The sequence below is a fragment of the Corvus moneduloides genome, chromosome Z (assembly GCF_009650955.1).
Source record: "Corvus moneduloides isolate bCorMon1 chromosome Z, bCorMon1.pri, whole genome shotgun sequence".
Taxonomy (NCBI): Eukaryota; Metazoa; Chordata; class Aves; order Passeriformes; family Corvidae; genus Corvus; species Corvus moneduloides.
The window spans coordinates 66479886-66499310 of record NC_045511.1 but is presented as its reverse complement, the minus strand read 5'-3'; the positions used below and the strand labels follow the sequence as shown (position 1 = coordinate 66499310).

Below are 19425 nucleotides of genomic sequence, written 5' to 3'. Positions count from 1 at the left end.
TATTACTCCTTGCCATATCACTACAGGCCCTATTTTCTTGTACCCATCTTTCCTATAAGGCTGCTTTGAGCTCTGCAAAACCACAATCAGCTCTTTCTGGAGCCTTCTTCTCTTCTCCAGGCTGTACAACCTCAACTCTCTCAGCCTGTCATCATAGGAGAGGTGTTCTGATAAACTCGGTGTCCCTCCTCTGGACCACCCCAACAATTCCATGACCTTTCCATGCTTGAAACCCCAGAGCTGGATGTAGCCCTTCAGGTGGGGTCTCAGCAGAGCAGAGCAGAGGTGCAGAATCCCCTCCCTGGCCCTGCTGCCCACGCTGCTTTGGATGCAGCCCAGGACACATTTGGCTCTCTGGGCTGTGAGTGCCCATGGCTGGGTCACGTCCAGCCTCTCACCCACCAGCACCCCCAAGTCCTTCTGGGCAGGGCTGCTCTGATCTGTTCATCCCCAGCCTGTAGTGATACCAGAGACTGCTTCGACTCAGGTGCAGCACCTTGCACTTGGCCTTGTTGAACCTCATCAGGGATCACATGGGCCCATTCCTTGACCTCATCCTGGTTCCTCTGGATGTTAGAGGCAGTTCAAGGAACACATTAAATTCTGATCTGAAGCCTTACTGACTCTGCCAGCTTCGTTTTTCAGTGTTTTACACTAAGTGACCTTTTTTTCAGTTAAAATTAAAGATTTGCAACAGGATGTAATAATTTCGTCTTTTGTTTTGGTTTTTTAACACTGAATGGAAGTCAGAAAGCAAAAAATATAACTTCTTCAAATATTGTATTACTAAAACCTCTAAATTCTAAACTGATTTAATAAAGAAAAAAAATTAAAACAAATTCGGTAAGAAGCAGGTTATAAAGCTGACTAGATAAGTTATTTAGGTAGCAGTGCAAAAAGAGCCATTGTAAAGAAGTTCCTGAGTGAATTAAAAAACTCTCACAAAGCATTACTGTTTGAAAGAAAATCTGTTATTTGCGCTAGAAAAACTTAAATTCTAGATGCCCCTGTATATTATGACTCCAGGTGACAGAAATTAGCCACCAGGGGGAGTCCATATAATCTGGTCAAAAGGACATCCCTGTACAGACACATTTCAGATACGCAATAAACTTTACTGTAAATGGTTCTTAGTTCTCCATAATAAAACAGCCCTTATCAGTACTTCATTTCAGATTCATTCTTATTTTTACAGATATAAATAAAAGCAAGTGAACTCTACTGTGAAGAACTATAAATAGCTAGAATATACTGAAATAAACTAAAATACTTCGTTATGCATTACCTTTTTAGTTTATTTTATCTGAAAGTACCTACCATCTCACTGGTCATAGTAGCCCACAAATAATATGGATGAAAAAAGGCCTACATAGTTCTAGGGAAATTTAAAGTATTGCCTTCAAACAGATTTAGGTCCGTGACATTCAGAAGACATTTTTTCCGCATTTGTTTTGTAAGCCAAGTCAGTATCATTTTTTACACTGAATATTGAGATTTTTCTGAGGAGCTGCCTCCTTCTTCAGCCTAATTAATAAATACATCCCACAGACTTTTAACATTTGCTCCATGAATTAAAATATCTTTTCATCATGAAAAGTTCTCAGACATAAAAAAGTGGGGGTTTAATAAAAAAAAAAGCAGTCCTTAACAGTGGATGTCTCCATTTCATTCTTAGAAGGCTGATACCTCACTTTGCCTTCCAAATCTTTCAAATTGTCAAAGTTTTATGATTCTAATTTAATTAAACAAATATATTAGAAGCAGTAAGCATAATTAACATCATTAGTAGTCTGTGTTGCTAGTCTTTGACACTTCAAAACTTCCTGTGAATTTGTATTCTTTTGCTGCTGAATTTGACTGTGCTTTCTTCCTGTACCATGACTGCTTTTGCAAAGTTGATATCAATACAATAATTTAACACAGTAATTAAAGAAAATTCAAGGTGCATACATTTACACACTAAATGTGCTATCGTTCCTTAAAACACTTTGCCTAATTTTCTTAGAATACATTTGAAGAAGTTTTTATTTGGCCCCAGAGAGTACAGACAGGATTTGAAGAACTGTAAAGCAGGAAGTAAGCAAAAAGTGTGTAATTTCTCCATGAAATTAAAAAGTTAAGCACTACTTCGTTTAAAACTACAATGTTGTCTAGCAACATTGTAGTAATAGGATGGATGACTTGAAGTGCACACTATTCTAGGACAAATTAGCAAGGACCTTTGTAAGCCAGGCAGCCAGAATCTTAAATGCAAGATGGAGATCCCTAGCCATGATATCTTGGCAACAGCTAATCAAAGAGGTCTGAATACTGAACTGTCACATGTCTTTGTCCTGTTTCAGACCAATTGAACTTGAAACCCTGAAGTTCACACATTTTCTTTTTTGATCTTTACTGAAAAATTGATAAATACACAGGAAACTCTCAAAAATCTTTCCATATGTGATCTTACCTCAGCCCACTTGGATATCAGCATTAGAGGATCACAGAAAGAATATGAAACAATGTTATGTTAAAAACACCTCACAGACACACTGCAAGATACCTAATAATCATATTTAACAATTTTCTATAAATTTTCACTATCTACTCTGGTATGTACATTCTTGCTCTGGAAAAAAACATCTTTGTGTACCTTTACTAGAAGACAGACATGCTAGTGAGGACTCCCAGTGTTGAAGGAAACAGTACTACTAATTCCTGTATTCACATGCCTGGTGACTGTATATTCATGCCAATATTAAAGTGACACTATACTGGCCATACTGTGAGAATGCTTTTTTATGCCAGTCCAGGGAAGTCTCATACACCACAACCAACCAGTAGAACCTTTAGAAAGTACTATTCAATACTTACTATTACTACTTATAGAAAATAGTATTACTAGAATAGAAAGTACTATTACTACTTACCTAAGAAGCAATACACATGACTGTATATTAAAATAGATTTTATGAAAAATAAATATTGTCTATTAAAATAATAATTTTAATAAAAATATAATTTTAGTTGGTAAGCTGAATAAACTGATGCAGCTGTTCCAGCACTTCAATAAGCAGCTTTATAGACATCTGCTCTGAATATGTTTATATTAAATACAGGTCTGAAATATAATTCATGCAGAATGTGTACAAGAAACACATAGCAGACAACACATAGTTTGTACAAGGAACTACAGTTCCTTGACCGATTTCCCTGATGTTCCAGGAAACAGTATAGCTTGGTAGTACAGACCTATAAATTACCAAGCTTTATGAACACAAATACAACATGCACATAAAGAATTCTGTGTTACCAATTCTTATGAACCATTCAATATCAAAGTTAATGAGTACTAAGAACGTGAACTTATGTTAAAAATATAGCACATTAACAAATATAGGTTTGACTTTTTATTGGAAATGGAAATTACCAGTTTTAAAGCTAACATTTCCTATTCTGTTAGTTTTAATCTCTTACCAGGCCTTTCCTTGCCAGTTCCTTTTGACTCAGCAAATTTCTGTATTAAACTCTCAACTGTAGTATTTGTCATGTTATTAATAAACTCTTCGTGCACCTTCAAAAAAAAAAAAAAAAAGAATGTGACTAACTTTAAAAAGTAGTTTTTGCTATAGTTAGGGTTAAAAATACTTCCCTCTAAAATACATTACAAGACTTAGAGAAATGAACATGTTATTTTATCTAGGAACCCCCTTCTCTTTCCTGCAGTATTAGTGAGTGTGGGTACAATACAGACAAAAAATGAAATGACAGGTCTAGGTTTTACTTCTATTTCTTCCATCTAAACAACTTGTGTATATGTATTTTTCTGAATTTGTCAGTATATCCCACTATAATGCCAGGAAGACAAGCAGTTTTTTAAGCCAGCACCAGTTTAGGGTGTGAACTGTTACTACTGTATTATCACAGCTCCCACCTGCTTCAGTAAAAGCATTACTGTTGTAATAGTTTTGGTCTAACAAACGAACAACAACATGTTGTTAATAGATTTTTCCAACAAGGCAGGATATGTATGTGCTTTAGAAATAAATACCATGACCCTTGTGATGATCACTTATTAGCAGAAAATGTCAATACTGAAGTGTAAGCAAATAAAGTGACACTTCAAAAATTAAAAAATTAAGGACTGCTTAGAAAGATTATTAATTAAACCAACTTATATCTAAACAAAAGATATTATAAAAGCTTTTGTTACTAAATATCTTTTGCTCATAAAATCCAAGAGTATAAAATATATGGAAACTTTTCAGAGTGATATAATTTCTCGTTCCAATTAAAAAAGTAGTATCCTAATTCTGTGTGAAATGAGTACTAAGTTAATATCCAGGGAGCAGAACTTAGAAATACACTAAAAAATACACTAAAAATTCTTCCACTTTCAAATTCTCCTAATATTTTGTTTTCTGTTAAGACAAAATTTATTCAGACTTACTCTGTAAATTTTGTGACACTGAACTTTTAAATGCAACAGAAAGCCATGGCAATTTCAGGTTATGTTGACTTTCCATAATTTCAAAGACGTAATTACCATAAACACAGTAAGAAATATGCCATTTTATAGTTAAGAAAACATAAAGCATGATCCGAACAAGAAAAAATTATGGTATAAAAAATACCTCTCCTATTTGAAAATGAATTTCTTTTATGGTATTTGACAATGATTGTATAATCTCTTTCATACGAAGAAGGTGCATTTCTTCTATGTCTTGAAATTTCTGCAAACAAATATGAGCAATTAATCATAATGAAAACATTTCCTGAAACACTAAATCTTACATTTCAATAATTAAATACATTAAAATGAAAAAAATCAAATAAGCCTCTTTTTTTTCTCTCTACATCTTTAACATGATAATTACATATAAGAAAGCAAGATGCAGAATGCAGAGTGTTATGAAATAATGCACTTTAGTAAGCAATATATCCTTTCAGAACCATTATTGAACTTTTTTTACTTACTTTTTGAACTTTCATCTAACCCTTCCAAAAAAATCTGATCTATTTGTACCAAAAGAAAATAGCTTTAGAGGGTATTCAAATTTTCTCTTTTCGCCATTACTGAAGAGTCTTGTTTTTTCATCTAAACCAAGAAATCTTATTTCTGGATCTGTTTTGTACTTCCTTTCTAGAACACTCTCCTCCTTGTAAATATACATACTCTTTCTCTAGTTAAATCTATATTCTTTGCTTCTTTAAATACGATTCATTTGATCTTTAAACTTACACATAATCTTTAAACCTATCATACATAATTTTTACAGTTTGTTCCTTTTTACCCAGGCTGTCATCTGACAGCCATTTTAAAATTACTTCCAAAGTTTTCAATGGTCCCTTTCTGGCCAAAAATCAGAACTAAAAATGTTCTCATCCTCCCCAACAGTGAACCATAATAGTCTTGAAATCCTTGTTTACTTCTGCTCTTTCCTAGTTCTCCTAGTTTCCTAGCCTATTTCTGTAACTGCCCTTTTAAGTGTGTCCAAACTTTGGTGCACCACTTAACCCTCTCTCCAGTTTGCACAGGGTTCTGTGAAGATCTCCATCTCACATCTCCTGCTACTCTGATTCACAATCATGACTCCACACATACAAGACAAATATCTCTAGCTTCTTGGACCCTCAGTCTTCTTCCATATTTATGTACTTCTGTAGTCATCACTCAGGGAGATTAAAACTATTTTCCTTTTCTCCAGCAGCCTTCCTCTTAATTACAGAGGATATGGTCATCCTGTGGAGCCTACCCTATAATGTTACTTCTTTTACTGGACATTGTAAGACAGATTTAAGCTAAACCAAATGATGGTGCACTGAAAGAAATTAAAATACTCACACCCCTCACTGGTTTTATTTTCAGAATTAATCAGCATATTTTCAAGTGAAATGTAGGCTGAATTAGGATACTACAGTGTGTGCTTCACATCAAAGTAGGATTCCATATATCCATGGATGTTATTTTTCCTATCACATCATCTTTAAAGCAGCTGTTGTGCAACCAAACTGTGGGTGCAGCTACACCATTATACTTTAAATGAATTCCACACATATATCTTTAATTGGCAATTTTCATTTCCAGTACGGACAGATGTGGAAAGTTTACAAGTGTCCATTAAAACATTAAGTGAAAGTTTAAACTTTAAGTAAAAGGAACTAAGGGCATCTAGTCAACTGTGGTCTAAAATGTAGCAAGAAATGACATACGCAATGACACAGAGAACCTGAAATCTTCCGGAATACAGTCTTTTAAAAATCCCCAGAATCTTGAACAGATATAATGGCTTTTCATAACATCAGGTAAATCCTGGGTACACATTTTAACAAGCTGCAACTTAAGCGTTTTGATGGAATAATAATGAAAAGCCATGATGGATCTCAGTATTGAAACTCCTATGAATGATTTCTGGGTGCCCAGCAATTCAGAGGATTTTCCACATAAACACAATGCATATACAATACTTCTAGAAGTTAATTTTCCTTTCTTCCAAAAATCTCTTCAAAACATTTAGAGTGCCAGCACTCCACTGTGTCATTCAAGGACAGTGCTATCACAACATACACAGTCAGTGTTTGCCTTTCAAACAAATCAATTTCCACAGGGACCAGTTTTCTGAAATCTTCCATTTCAGAAAGCTCCAGAAATGAAATAGAATACATTAACCTACTTCAAAGGTAACTCATTTAATGCAAAACTTACCTGTGCTGTTTCAGTCATTTTCAGTTCAAAATCAGATTTAAATGTAGCATACTTCTCCACATACAGTTTATAGGTATCTGTTGCTTTCTTAGATTTAACTGCTGCCTATAGATCAATACAAAAATGTGTCAAATGTCACACATAAAGGATTTTAAAGTTACTATTAAAAGAAAGCCTCTCTAAAAATCTCTAAAAGATCTCTAAAAATTATCCAGAGGCATACCAAAACAGAGAAGTGTAACAACAAAATTTCAACACCAAATATCTCGGATTAAAGCTATTAGAGATTTTACTGTACATAAATCACATACAAGTGTAACAAAGCATTTAACTCAATTAAATCCCTTCCCCTTATAAGCAATGAAAATTTTATAATAATAGTTATAATAAAACTTCTGAAATAAAATTTTTATTGCTCAAGATAACTCATTAGCTCTTGTAAAATATGAACAATAAATTTATATTTGCAACAGCAAAATAGGAAAAAAGCAGGGTTGGAATACAGAGCAAACAGTTATAAGTGCAATTCTGAAAGAATCAATGGTAAAAATACCAAGATGGTGAAGTTCTCTGAGAAATGAAGAAAGAAACTCAAAAGTATGGAAGTTACATCAATGGTTTAACAGATATTTGAAAATGAAGCTAGTGCAAAATATAGTGTTTGGTCAGATATAGGCAGGTCAGTTTTATAATTAATAATCTTTTGGGGATTTATCCTTTTCTTTTAATTATTTGTTGCTAATAAACAAAAATCTTCTTTCTGGGAGTTAAGTAAAACACAAAACAAAATACAGGAAAAATCTCAGTATTACATGCAGAATAAAACTGAATGAGGTGACTTGTAGAAGAGAAAAAGTTATTTTCAAAGTTTACAGTGTGATGCACAAGATGAAGTCTTTCAAACCTTTGATATTCTATTTCCAAGTTAAATGCCAATGAAAATCATCTTGAACACCATTTTCTTTCCTAGCTTCTTTATTCAACATGTTTACTGTCTCACTGTAATTCCCCATCAGTTGTAACTCAAAAGTATTCCTGAATTGTTAATGACATCAGTTAAGAGAGTTGTATATTCACTATTTGTTCTAGTTCTGATTAGCCCTCCTCCTCCTTTCAAATCAATTTCATCTGTCTAACTATTTTTTAGAAACTGTTTTTTACTAACAATGATTTGTGAAGCTGAGTGCTATCCATAATTTCAAATGAATTAACAGAAAGACGCCCTCTGGCAAGACAGACAGAGAGATTCTGCAATTTCCAAGAGAAAAATAACAGATAATCATGAGTAACAGTGTATCATTAGCACTCCAAAGGAATAGGAACTGAAGCTACCACTGTTTTTCCAGTTACAATGAAAACTTACGCAGATCTTAGCCACATACTCTTCTAAACTCAGCATAACAGAACCTGAAAATACTTCATGTAACAAGAATCATTCAGAAAAGTTTTATCAAACCCATCAGTTTATTATCCTGAATTTTACTTCATGATTCTCACTCTTACACATTTACACAGGGGAACCACCGAGAAGCACAGGGCCCTATCTTGTTTCCCAATTGCCATTTACTATGCTGAAAATACAACATGCTCCATGAAATCTTGCTTTTAAAATTAAGGCTCCTCTGCAGTTGATTCCAAATTTCATCACTAAAAAGGAAGGAAATGTCAAGTTAAAAGACGTAAAAAAGGGGTTATTTTTCGGTAAAGCATTTTTAATTGAACCCCATGTGCAAGGGAGATTGACAAAACAAAAACATTCTTCACCTCCTATCATGTTTAATAAGGAGCAGAATGCCAGTATTACATGTTGAAGAGCAATTAAAAACTAACTACTCAGCAGGACAGACAAGATGATAAAACACATGGACATTGTATGATTAACTAGCAATCTCTTCTGAAAACAGGATGTGACTATTCTCAGGTGCAGCAATTGCTAGAACTCTATTTACCAGACTTACAGTATGTGACAAGATTTACAGTATGTGAAAGAATAAGGGTCAGTCAAGTATTTTTTAAGTCACTATAAATGGAGAAGTTTACGTGTCAGAGAACAACAGGAAATTATTACACAACTTAGTATTAACTTTCAGCTGCAGTGAGACTTGCAAGGTCTCAGATACCTCCTCAGATTTTTCAATAAAGTATCTCTCCAAACATTTGGCTTTGTGATAAACTCTTAGTATACTGGTGCAGATCCCTTGTTTTCTGACAAAGCAGTTATTCTGTGATTTTGCCAGTAAATAGTTTTCATGTTGCACTGAAAGTAATAAAGCTATTTTCTACCAAAGGAAAAATAAATTATTACAATCTTTGGTCACTCTGTTTATGAAATTGCAAGTGTAAATTTGAATAGAGGCATGACTGAAGAGATGTGACAGTGTCAGTTACCTGCTCCCACTGGAAACATTTTTTAAGTACTTGCAGAGCATCCAGCTACGACCTGATTGTATCTAAGGAAGACGCATACAAGAGTAAAAAACTGACCCTCCTCCTACAGTGCTTCCTCTTTCTCCCTTCTCATGTAGACATCTGTCATGCTGAAGATTTTTTTGTTTCCAAATGAACAAGGATAATGCTACATGTTAAAAAGCCTTCCCTCAAGTCAAGTTTTCCTACTGAAATTCTATTTAGAAGAATTCAAGAAAACTGTACTTTGAATACACTCACAGGGAAACATCTGCCCACACACGTCTGATTCATGTCTAGAATCCAGCATCAACTGTCATTTGAGGCAAAAGCTGGGGTGAAAAAAACTAGATTTATACCAAGATAAAACATTTGAAACATAGTCAACAGAATCACTTTTGTCATCAGTGAAAAGACAATAACCAATGCTATCTTCTCCATTAAGATAGCAGGACTAAAAGCAAAAAGATCATTCTAACAAAAAACAAAGTCCTACACAGATCAGTTAATTGAAATGGAAATAGCCAGAGGAATCAAGATTTAATAAGAGAAGTTATAATTAGAGACAAGGAAATGTGACCTCCTTCCTCTGCTAGTTAGATTCCTGAAAACAGGAAAAAGTTACTTTTTTCCCAGCAGGTCATGGAAGGGGATCCTTCCCCTCTACTCAGCACTGGTGAGGCCCCACTTGGAGTAGTGTCTAGTTCTGTGCTGTTCATTGCAAGTGAGACATGGACATACTGGAGAGGGTCCAGAAAAGGGGTATGAAGATAATTCAGGGACTGAAGCATCTCTCCCTTGAGAAAAGACTGAGACTGCTGGAACTGTTCAGCCTGGGGACAGGAAGCCTTAGGGATTATCTTACCAAGAGATATAAATACCTGAAGGGAGGGTACACAGAAGGTAAAGTCAGGCTCTTTCCAGTGGTGACCAGTGACAGAACCAGAGACAATGGGTACCAACAGAAACACAAAAGGTTCCCTCCCTCTGAATGTCAGGAAACACCTTTTTCCTATGAAGGTGATTGAGCCCCGGCACAGGTTGCCCAGAGAGACTGTGGAATCTCCGTCCTTGAAGATACTAAAAAGCTGTCTAGACAAGGTCTTGAGTAACTGGCTGGAAGTGGTCCTGGCTGAGCATGGGGAATAGACAGGATAACTTCCAGAGGTCCCTGTCAACCTCAGTCATTGAGTGATACTGTGAATGGATCAACACCCCCACCATAACCCAAGGACAGTACTAAATACATCTCAAGATACTCATCCCTTGAGTCTCTGGTCCATGAAATTGGAACCTTTTAAAACAGCAGTGAAACTGTTGGTAACACATTTTTCTTTATTGAACAGACTTGAAATACTCATGTACTTAGCTACTTTATCTCATTGCAGGGATAACACAATTACTCCTGAGTTCAGTAACAAGGGCATTGAGTATTTGAGTATTTACATAAGGAAATATATTCAAAAACATAAGAGATGCTAAAACAGTTGAGCACAATTTCTGTTGAAGCCACTGCACAAAACTATCATTTGATGCAGGTATTTACAAAGTGAGGAATTAGAACTACGGTACAGCTAGAACTGATAAGGAAGTAACTGTAAACAAAACATAATTAGGTATTCACAATATTATGCATATTACAAAATAGTCACAACTACTACTTTTAACTACATTTAACCCTTTCTGAGCATTTCACTTATTAAAACAAGGTGAACATGTAAGACAATTAGTAACAACTAAAGTAAGAGCTACCTTTTCAATTTCTCTCTGTGTTGCTCCTTCCTTTTTCAAGCGTTCTTGTTCCACACACTTTGCATTGTAGTTTTCTTTTGATTTCTGCAAGGCCTGAGTGATACTTTGAATATTTTGCACTGCTTCCAAAGTTCCTGAAACATCTTCTTTAGTCTGCCAAATACCACATGGTTGTCAAAACCAAACCTTTTTAATTTTACTGTTAACAAGTCATTGGACATATGTAGGAAAAAAAAAATTAATAACCTTTTTATAAGCTTTGATCTGTTCATCTCCATACTTGTGAACTTCTTTTATTAGTTCTTGTAACCTCCGCACAAGATCCAAGTGACAACTTGCTAGTTTTTCTGTTGAGGTTTTGAAAACATCCCAAACTGGTGCAAATGTCCTGCATTGAGGAAAATAATATGTAATGTTAATCTGGATTTTTTCTTTCAGTTGGCAATTTTTTTAGTAGTGCTAAGGGATAATCAGAAAGTTTACAGTTCACCTCTCTTCTTAAAATTGAAACAAACAAAACACCCAACAACTGCTGTAAATTCTTATTAAATATGTTCCCAATGTACTTGGCATCCTATCCACTAATTTTTCCATGTTTTATGTTTTACTTGTATTAACTCTAATACGTAAAATACAGCAAAGTTCATTTCATGCTATGATGAGCACACAATAATGCCAAGTGTCAAGATGGCGCAAGAACAGCTTAAAAATAATTTAACACGTAGTAGGTATTACTATGTATGTACTTGAACACTGTGAACAAATCAGAAATTTCTTGGTTAGTTACGTTTCTAGTTGTCTTACATCATTGCAGCCACAAGATGGAGGAAAATATATTGGCAAAGATGGTCTGCCACTAAAAGGGATTTAGTGATTAATAAAGATGAACAAAGAGGTGGGATCATTTCCCAGATTCAGATTTCTGTGTTGAATGGGCTTTCTCCAGCTATTCTAAAGATACACTTCTGCCTTGCTATTGTGGTTAATGCTGCTAAAAAGTCAATACTAACCATAGGCTTTAAAGCTCTTGTGTTCAGAGGTTCTGTACCTGCTTGTTAGTTTAAAGAGCAGCAACAACTATTATCAAATTATCCACTGATGAAAGCTCCCCACACTTCTAGATTACATTACTACGAATAAAAAAATAAATCTAGCTTTATCTCAGAAGTCCAAGTTTTCAATGGCCTCATCTTTCTAATGAAAAAGCATCCATTAATCATTCCAGTTGTTAAAAACATACCGTATGTATAAAACTTCCGTTTTTCCATAGATTTATTCCACAGAGAAGTCTCATTCTGAACATCTCTGAGAACAGATAACACTCCAAAAATCAGAAATAATAGAAATAAATAAATTCACTGCCACATTTGCAGGCCACATGGTCTCTCTTCAAAATAATTCCCATAGACTTATGAGCACATAATAGAAGTCACTAAGTCTGAAAAGAACTCAGCTTTAAACACACAGGAACAGACAGTTTTTCCATGTTTGGGCTTTGGTCTTTTTATTCAGTTTTAAAGAACTCCTCTGTCTTTCTCTTTGTCATAGCTGCATGAATTTTTGCATGGTTACTGAAGACTTAACAATCACTTTTAAAGGTGGCAAAGTTATGATAACATCCAACATCATCAATAAAATCTTCAGAATCAAACTTGATTGTTACCATGTACACACTCACTTATTTCTCTCTTATGTACACTTACTTACCCAAGTTGTGTGTAATTGCTTGCTGATTTGGCTAGTTTTGTCATTGACCTTGAATATGTCTCCTCTATTGTAGCCCTGCCAAAGAAAGCCATCAAAAGCATAATCAAAATTTTGAAGATATGAAGACTGAATATGCATTCTAAAGGTACAAAACAGAGGACGTTTTACGTGAGCTAAAAATTACTCCATTTAAATGATCTCTCAAAAGCTGTATGAAAAATCACATTAGTATATTTTTAAAAAATAATCTAAGAACCCTGTGATAGAACATTGCAGAGAACAGAACAAACAAAACCTAGGAACTCAAGCCTTGAAAAAGACAATTCCTTCTCTCTATTTGCTGTTCTCAACTGCCATTAACATTCCTTAACAGACAGAACAGACAGAACAAAGCGCCATGACAATCATCTATCCAGGACTGTCTAAGCAGGAGAGTGTTACACAGCAACAAAATAATGTAATGAAAACTTTACAATAAACAAACAGTGTTTACTGAGCAATCACATTAAACAAAATGAGGTCTCGTTTAGTCTTCATGTTGGGGGTAGGTTGCCTTTTCCTTTAAATCCTTCACATAGTGATACTTGAGTTTGGAAATTCAAATAACATGCAATGATAAGTATTGTATTCTACTGTTTCAATTCATTTTAATGGAAGGTTGTCTCAATTTGTGAAAACTTCTTCCTACACAATGTGTTCTTATATTTTCCTTCACTCAAACACACAACTTCACTTGTCTTTCAGAGATGCAAAATCCAAGGGTTGGCACAGATTTCCCCCTTAGAGCCTCTGCAGAGGCAATTGCCATGGAATCATCTATTACAGCAGTGACTGCCTGCAAGTCCTTCCCCATCAATCTTCCTCACCCTCCTACTATTAAAGATACACAGTATTTTAAGTTTTCACCCTAAACCAATATTCATTATGTAATGTCAACTTAGATTTAGAGTAAATACTGTAATTTTCTTTTCTTGAAAAGCTTGGAGCAATTTCTTTCCTGGTGTGTAATACCTTTACACAGGACAAGAGAGAAGAAAAAAAGGCAGATGAAGAATTCATCCCTCTCTCAAGTTATACCATGACTATAAAACTTGAGACAGAGGTTTCTAATTCTCCTGTACAGCAACAGTTTACAGCCAAAAAGAATTGTCTTGTGAAAATATGAAAACAAAATAAGGGCATTCACCTGAAACAGAGGGGAATGTATTAAAACCTACTGAACTTCCAAAATAACTATCCACTTAGTTAGCTGGAAATCTCTTTGGAGAAGGAGATTGAACTACAACATGCAACAAATAAATTTCATTTTAAGTATTACCTACTGCAAAGTTATTCATCATTAAAAAGAGCCAATTAACTTTATCCTCCTTCCACATATGATGGTATCTTTGATGATACGAAAAAGTTCAAATTTGCAAGGCTTGGAAATCTTGCACGCTGCACAGCAGCAAGCACATATGCACCAAACATAAACAATGAGGGTTTTTTTAATTATCATGATGAACAATATATTTTGACTAATCATCCATATCTTCTATCAAAGTTTTTCAGATTTTATAACTCAGTGCCTTATTTTTTCTCTTTAAGCACAAAGATTCTGACCAAAATCCACATCCCTTTTCTTTGAACCAATTTACAGCATATTTCCCCAAATTATCTCCACAAAACTGGAGTTCTGCAGTTCACCACAGAGTATTAACTTGTATCAGTTAAAAACACTAAGAACCGAAAGATGACCAGTTACTACATTCATTCTATCAACTGACTTTGCAGAACACTCTGTAGTACAGGTAACAGACTGATTTTCTTAGTAAATTAATTTTCACCCATTTGAAGATGTGTCTTTGCTTGGGATCTGCTAAACATTTTAAAGTTAAATGGAAACATACGCATTGCTAGTTTTATATGATCTAGAAGATTCTTTCTATGATGCTTACAGGCAATTGGTGCAGAAAACCATTAGAAAGACTCCTGGAGAAAAGCCAACACATTCCTGTACCTCTTTCTTTCCTAGATAAGCAGAGTGATTTCTTAGATATACAAAGTTTAGATTTTAAATGAACACAAACACATGACAGTTCACCTACAAAATCTTCCCCATATTTAAAGAAAAAAACAGCTATGCAGGCAGTTCAACCTTCTTATTTTGACTTCTTTAAAAAACAAAATTTGTTACATGCTTTATCAACAAAGCATGGCCTTTATTCAAGGCCAGGTTGGATGTCGCATTGAGCAATCTGCTCTAGTGAAAGGTGTCCCTGACCACAGCGGGCGAGTTGGAACTAGATGACCTTTAAGATCTCTTCCAAACCAAACCATTCTATGATTTGATGATTCTAAGAGCTGGTATCTAATCTTTCAGCAGACAGCTAACCTGTCCCATTCAAGATTTACCAACAGTAAGCAGACTGCCTGGCAGAAAACTCACTCCTTCAGACGACAAACTTCTGAACCACAGATCCAACTGGCTCTCAGTTCTTTTAGAGTATGACCAATAACAAATACTCAAGAACAAAACTCAAAAAGTGAAAATTGTATTGATATTGACTCACTGAACACAGACAAGGAGGAAAACTTCTCCTTCTAGGCTATCAAGTAGGAATATCAGATACAGCATAGGAATATTGTTACAAATTAATACATTTCAAACACTTGTTTTTCTCAAAGAGAAAAAACTTTACAATCTCAGAATGCTCTTACAGGAATTCTGAAAGAATGTTTTTTTAAAATACTTAACTATAATTTTAAAAGTTCCATATCTTACACATTTTTTCATTACCATTTCTAAGGCTGGAGAAAAGGAAACAATACTCTCCCCCAAATAGACTACACACAACTAAGACACTATTCTGAACAGCAAAAGTAGCAGAGATGGGCTTCACACAGACACGCATCCTTTGTGCACTGAACAGTCTGTACATCCAAATGCACTGAGCCGTCTCTCCTTTCCATGCAAAATCACTTCATAAAAAAGTATATTTTCTGGCTAATCTGGAGACTCCAGCAAGCCCAACTGACCAGACGGCTGCTCTACCTAGAAAGGGTATGTACTCCAACTTCTTAAAAGTATTACCACCAACTTGGATCTGTCTCTACCTATTCAATAGTTTTCAGTTTTCACTCTCTTATGTATCCACTTCTGAAAAAAAAAAAAAGACAGAAAAAGGCCTATGTGTAAAAAGGAATGGAAGAACAGATGCAGAGTTCAAACATATGTACACTTCATTTTCATAGGGTAGAGTTCAGAAAATCAGGTACACAAAAGTCAAGGCATAAAATCACTATATCTAGATGGCTCCTAAGAAGTGTTGCTCATCCACTTAACATATTTCCAGCAGAAAACAGTACTGTAAAACAATATTCAGACAATAATCTGCAGAAGAAGGAGGAGAACAGATAACTGTGTGCAACATCTCTTAACTTCTTTGCAATAAATAAATGTGCAAAATAGATTATGGACAAGACAACTGAACCATTGTAAAATACTGCTCAAGTACTGCCCAATCCAATTTCTGAGTCCAAGAATTTGACCCATGTGAAAAAATGTATTCCACTGAACCATTTTTAATTCCCAAGAAGCTGAATGACATCCTACAGTAACTTCACAACAGCAGCAAAGGGCTTCACTGTACAGATATGGATTCTCACATATTTTTATTAAAGTAAGGACACCAAATACTTGAAGTCTCTCCATTTTCCTCTCTATTTCTTTGAATCTAAACTATATGTCACAAACTACTACTAGCTTTGGCTGTGATTGATCATTCATCCCTTACTTGAAAAGAAGTATCTAGCTGTTACTCAACTTCCTTTTGTGTATTGCAGCCTGACTTACGGAGGTGCAGCAGAAAAACAGGGCTGAAGAATACACAATGGAGGTTTAATATCCTGATAGGAGAAAGTCACTGGAAAGGACTGAATTTAGTGCAGCTGATCTGCATCATTGACACAGGCAACTGACTCCTAAGGAACAATACTGCAGCTTTGTGAAGTAAATTGCAATACAGCACTCAGATTCTATCTTAGTGAGTTAATGAGAACTGAATTTTTTTCATAGATCTTACAAAAAATGCTGCATGTCTCTTTGGCACATCATGATCCATGAACAGGAAAAAACATTTCTTGACCTCTCATTGAGGATAAAGTACCCATGTGGATCCTCACATATGCCTACATGGTCATTAATCTTTAAATGTTATGTAAATCACTAGAAGTAATTGGCAGAAACTTGAGCTGAAACATTTTAACATGCGGAAAAAGGTTCAAAGATTTTATTTATTGACTGCAAAGGCACATAATTTAAAAGTTATTTTAAAATAATTTAGAATTTAATTTGCAGCAGCTTATAGATAGAAAAAAAACCAGAATGCCATACTCCTTTTTACTATGGATTTTGTATAGAAAGAACTGTCAAGTTCTATTTCTGTCAGTATAGTAAACAAAGAAACAAAGTCAGATACAGCATCAAGTTATTTTTTACCCATTTACTTAAGATCTTACACCTTAGGACCAATATGAAATACATGGAGCATGCCCAAAGAATACAACATAAAGGAGACAAGAAGCAAAGAGAGTAAGATGGTTTCTCATCTAAATATGGAAGTAAATCTAAACACAAAGGATGTAAAAGAAATAAACTTAAATGTGTCCAGGTAAGGTACATCTTAGGTCCATGATGTGCTGCTATAAAAACTGAATGATTCCAAAAATTACAGCAGCTTTCAAAGGAAAGATTCAGGAACTCACACAGATGACACAAGGCGAGTATTAGAAGTGCAAGTTTGTGAAGCATTAAACATTTCAGACTAAATGTGAACAGTGTGATATCCCTCTGCTCAATCCAACTCAGGATCTCACTAGAACCCTTTGTGATTTCATAATGCATTCTCTGAAATTGAGTATTCATAAAACAGAAGATTCCTTGGGTTGTGCAGTCTTTCCAAAAGGAGACTGCCCTTCACATGCAGACTCTGGAACTCACCCTTTTCTACTTAGTGAGAAGTTTTTTTGTAATTTTCTCCAATTCACTTTGAATCTATGTGTATGTCAATGCAATGGAGTATCTGTCAGATTTGTGGTTACATTTTGTGGAAATTTAAAAGTACTTTTTAAATTGCGGTCTATTTGAGGCCAAAACTTAAATTTTGAAGAAGAATTCCAGTTTTTTCGATGGCTTCCTCTGCAAGAAGTGAGTATTGAAACAGGTCCTCAGTCTGTACCTTGCAACTATCTTCCATGTGTTATCTAGTGTCAGTAACTGAGGAAAGACAAAATTCCAAAGTAGACATACAGTTAATTTTGTTCAGGGAGGAAATCTATATGTTCAGTGTAGCAGCAGCAGTTTTCTTTCACAAAGAACTAAATGCAGCATTAGGTGAATTGTTTTGGAAGTTGCCATATTGGCAGATTTCAGTCCTGTTCCTCCCATCCAATATAGAAGAACCTGTGTTATTTTCTGCATATTATTTTCTTGTCCCTATGTATCACTCTCTTTAACAAACCTAGCGTCTCAGCTTCTGAAAGTATATATTTTTAATGTTTATACTAGCAGTTGCTGATAGCATAATTCCAAATCCATAGTAAAAACTTTGCAAGACTGATAATTTTTGCAACTTTAAATTATAATTTTTCTTCCAAACAAAATGAAAAATCAGGATTAATTTTACTCTCATCTTTTAAATGAAACCTGAAAAATGAGAAGCTTGTTATTAACTGATGCTTAAAAGTTCCTATTCAGTTCTAAGTGAATGGAATAAGTATAGACAGTCCTGCAGAATATGAGAGATATATTAAAATGATACTAGAATTTTTAGAGTTTTGTTTACCTCTTTTACACATTACTGTTAAATGCAATGACAAACAATAAAACCCACAAATATTATATTAAATGCATAGGATGAATACCTACCTTTCTCTAATAAAATCTGCTAAGTCCTTTGTTGACAAATGTCCATGTTTCATATTGTGATAGAGGACATCAAAGCCATTGTTCCTTTCTCCCTAAACATAAACAGAAAGTAGAACTATGAAGCACAACATGCTGAACCCGTGCATTTTAATAACTGCTTTTCATTTTAATCACTTCATCAGGAAGTTAATTATTTCTAATGCTTCTTCTTTTTACCAGTTGCTGTTAGTTCCCATAAATCCCATATACGTAAATCAAACTAAAATCACCTCAGCTGCCCCCACTACATTTCTATTACATATTTCTAGGCTATAGTCAAAGACGTTTCTGTGGTAGATTTCTAGGGGTCTTGTATTCTTTCACTTCCCATCCTACTAAACACATGCTAAATACTGTATTCTCTCTTTATCCTCTCATATCTTACATTATTTTCCATGAACTAAAATTTAATTGGGATTATTGGGTACCCTTCTTCCCCTGCTTTTTGTAAAACTGGTTAAAAAAAGAATCACTGATCTTCTCACTAGCACCTTCTCTTTGTCTATTCTTAAGTTTCATTTCAAAACATTCTCCAGTGAGTAAGGCATACCTCACTATTAAAACTGAGACACTGCTCTAAGCACTGATTAATAAATTCGGCCAGGTTATGACCTCTGGCACCATGATGAATTTCCTCCTGACAGCAAAAAGGAATGACAGAAATGAAAGGAAGGCAAGGCACAGCATAAGAGCACTGCTACAAATAAAGTCTTCTTGTCAGACTATCCATTCCCCTTCTGCCTTATAAAAGCTTCAGATCCATAATGCTGCTCCTATAGAAGGTGCAAAGTGTGCCCTCAGGAAAACTGCATACATGTTCAGAGTGGAAGGGAAAGAAAAACAGGACGGGATAGCATAGAATGGAATAGACTATTTCAGCTGGAAGGGATCTACAGCAATCATTTAGCCCAACTGATTGAGCACT

At 34.9% G+C, this 19425-nt stretch overlaps 1 protein-coding gene across 8 annotated transcripts in view; it reads right to left on the bottom strand.

Moving 5' to 3' along the window:
* The window catches only part of FCHO2 (FCH and mu domain containing endocytic adaptor 2), an 85988-nt gene that overhangs the window by 58515 nt on the left and 8048 nt on the right, over positions 1-19425 (bottom strand). For 7 of the 8 annotated variants that reach the window (XM_032095129.1, XM_032095122.1, XM_032095123.1 and 4 more), the window contains exons 2-8: positions 18462-18553; positions 12554-12628; positions 11093-11234; positions 10847-10999; positions 6689-6793; positions 4617-4715; positions 3460-3556 (exon numbers count right to left, since the gene is read on the bottom strand). In XM_032095129.1, coding sequence (XP_031951020.1) covers positions 3460-3556; positions 4617-4715; positions 6689-6793; positions 10847-10999; positions 11093-11234; positions 12554-12628; positions 18462-18553 — 763 coding nt within the window. The remainder of the gene's footprint in view (positions 1-3459; positions 3557-4616; positions 4716-6688; positions 6794-10846; positions 11000-11092; positions 11235-12553; positions 12629-18461; positions 18554-19425) is intronic. The other variant, XM_032095125.1, reaches the window with a different exon arrangement.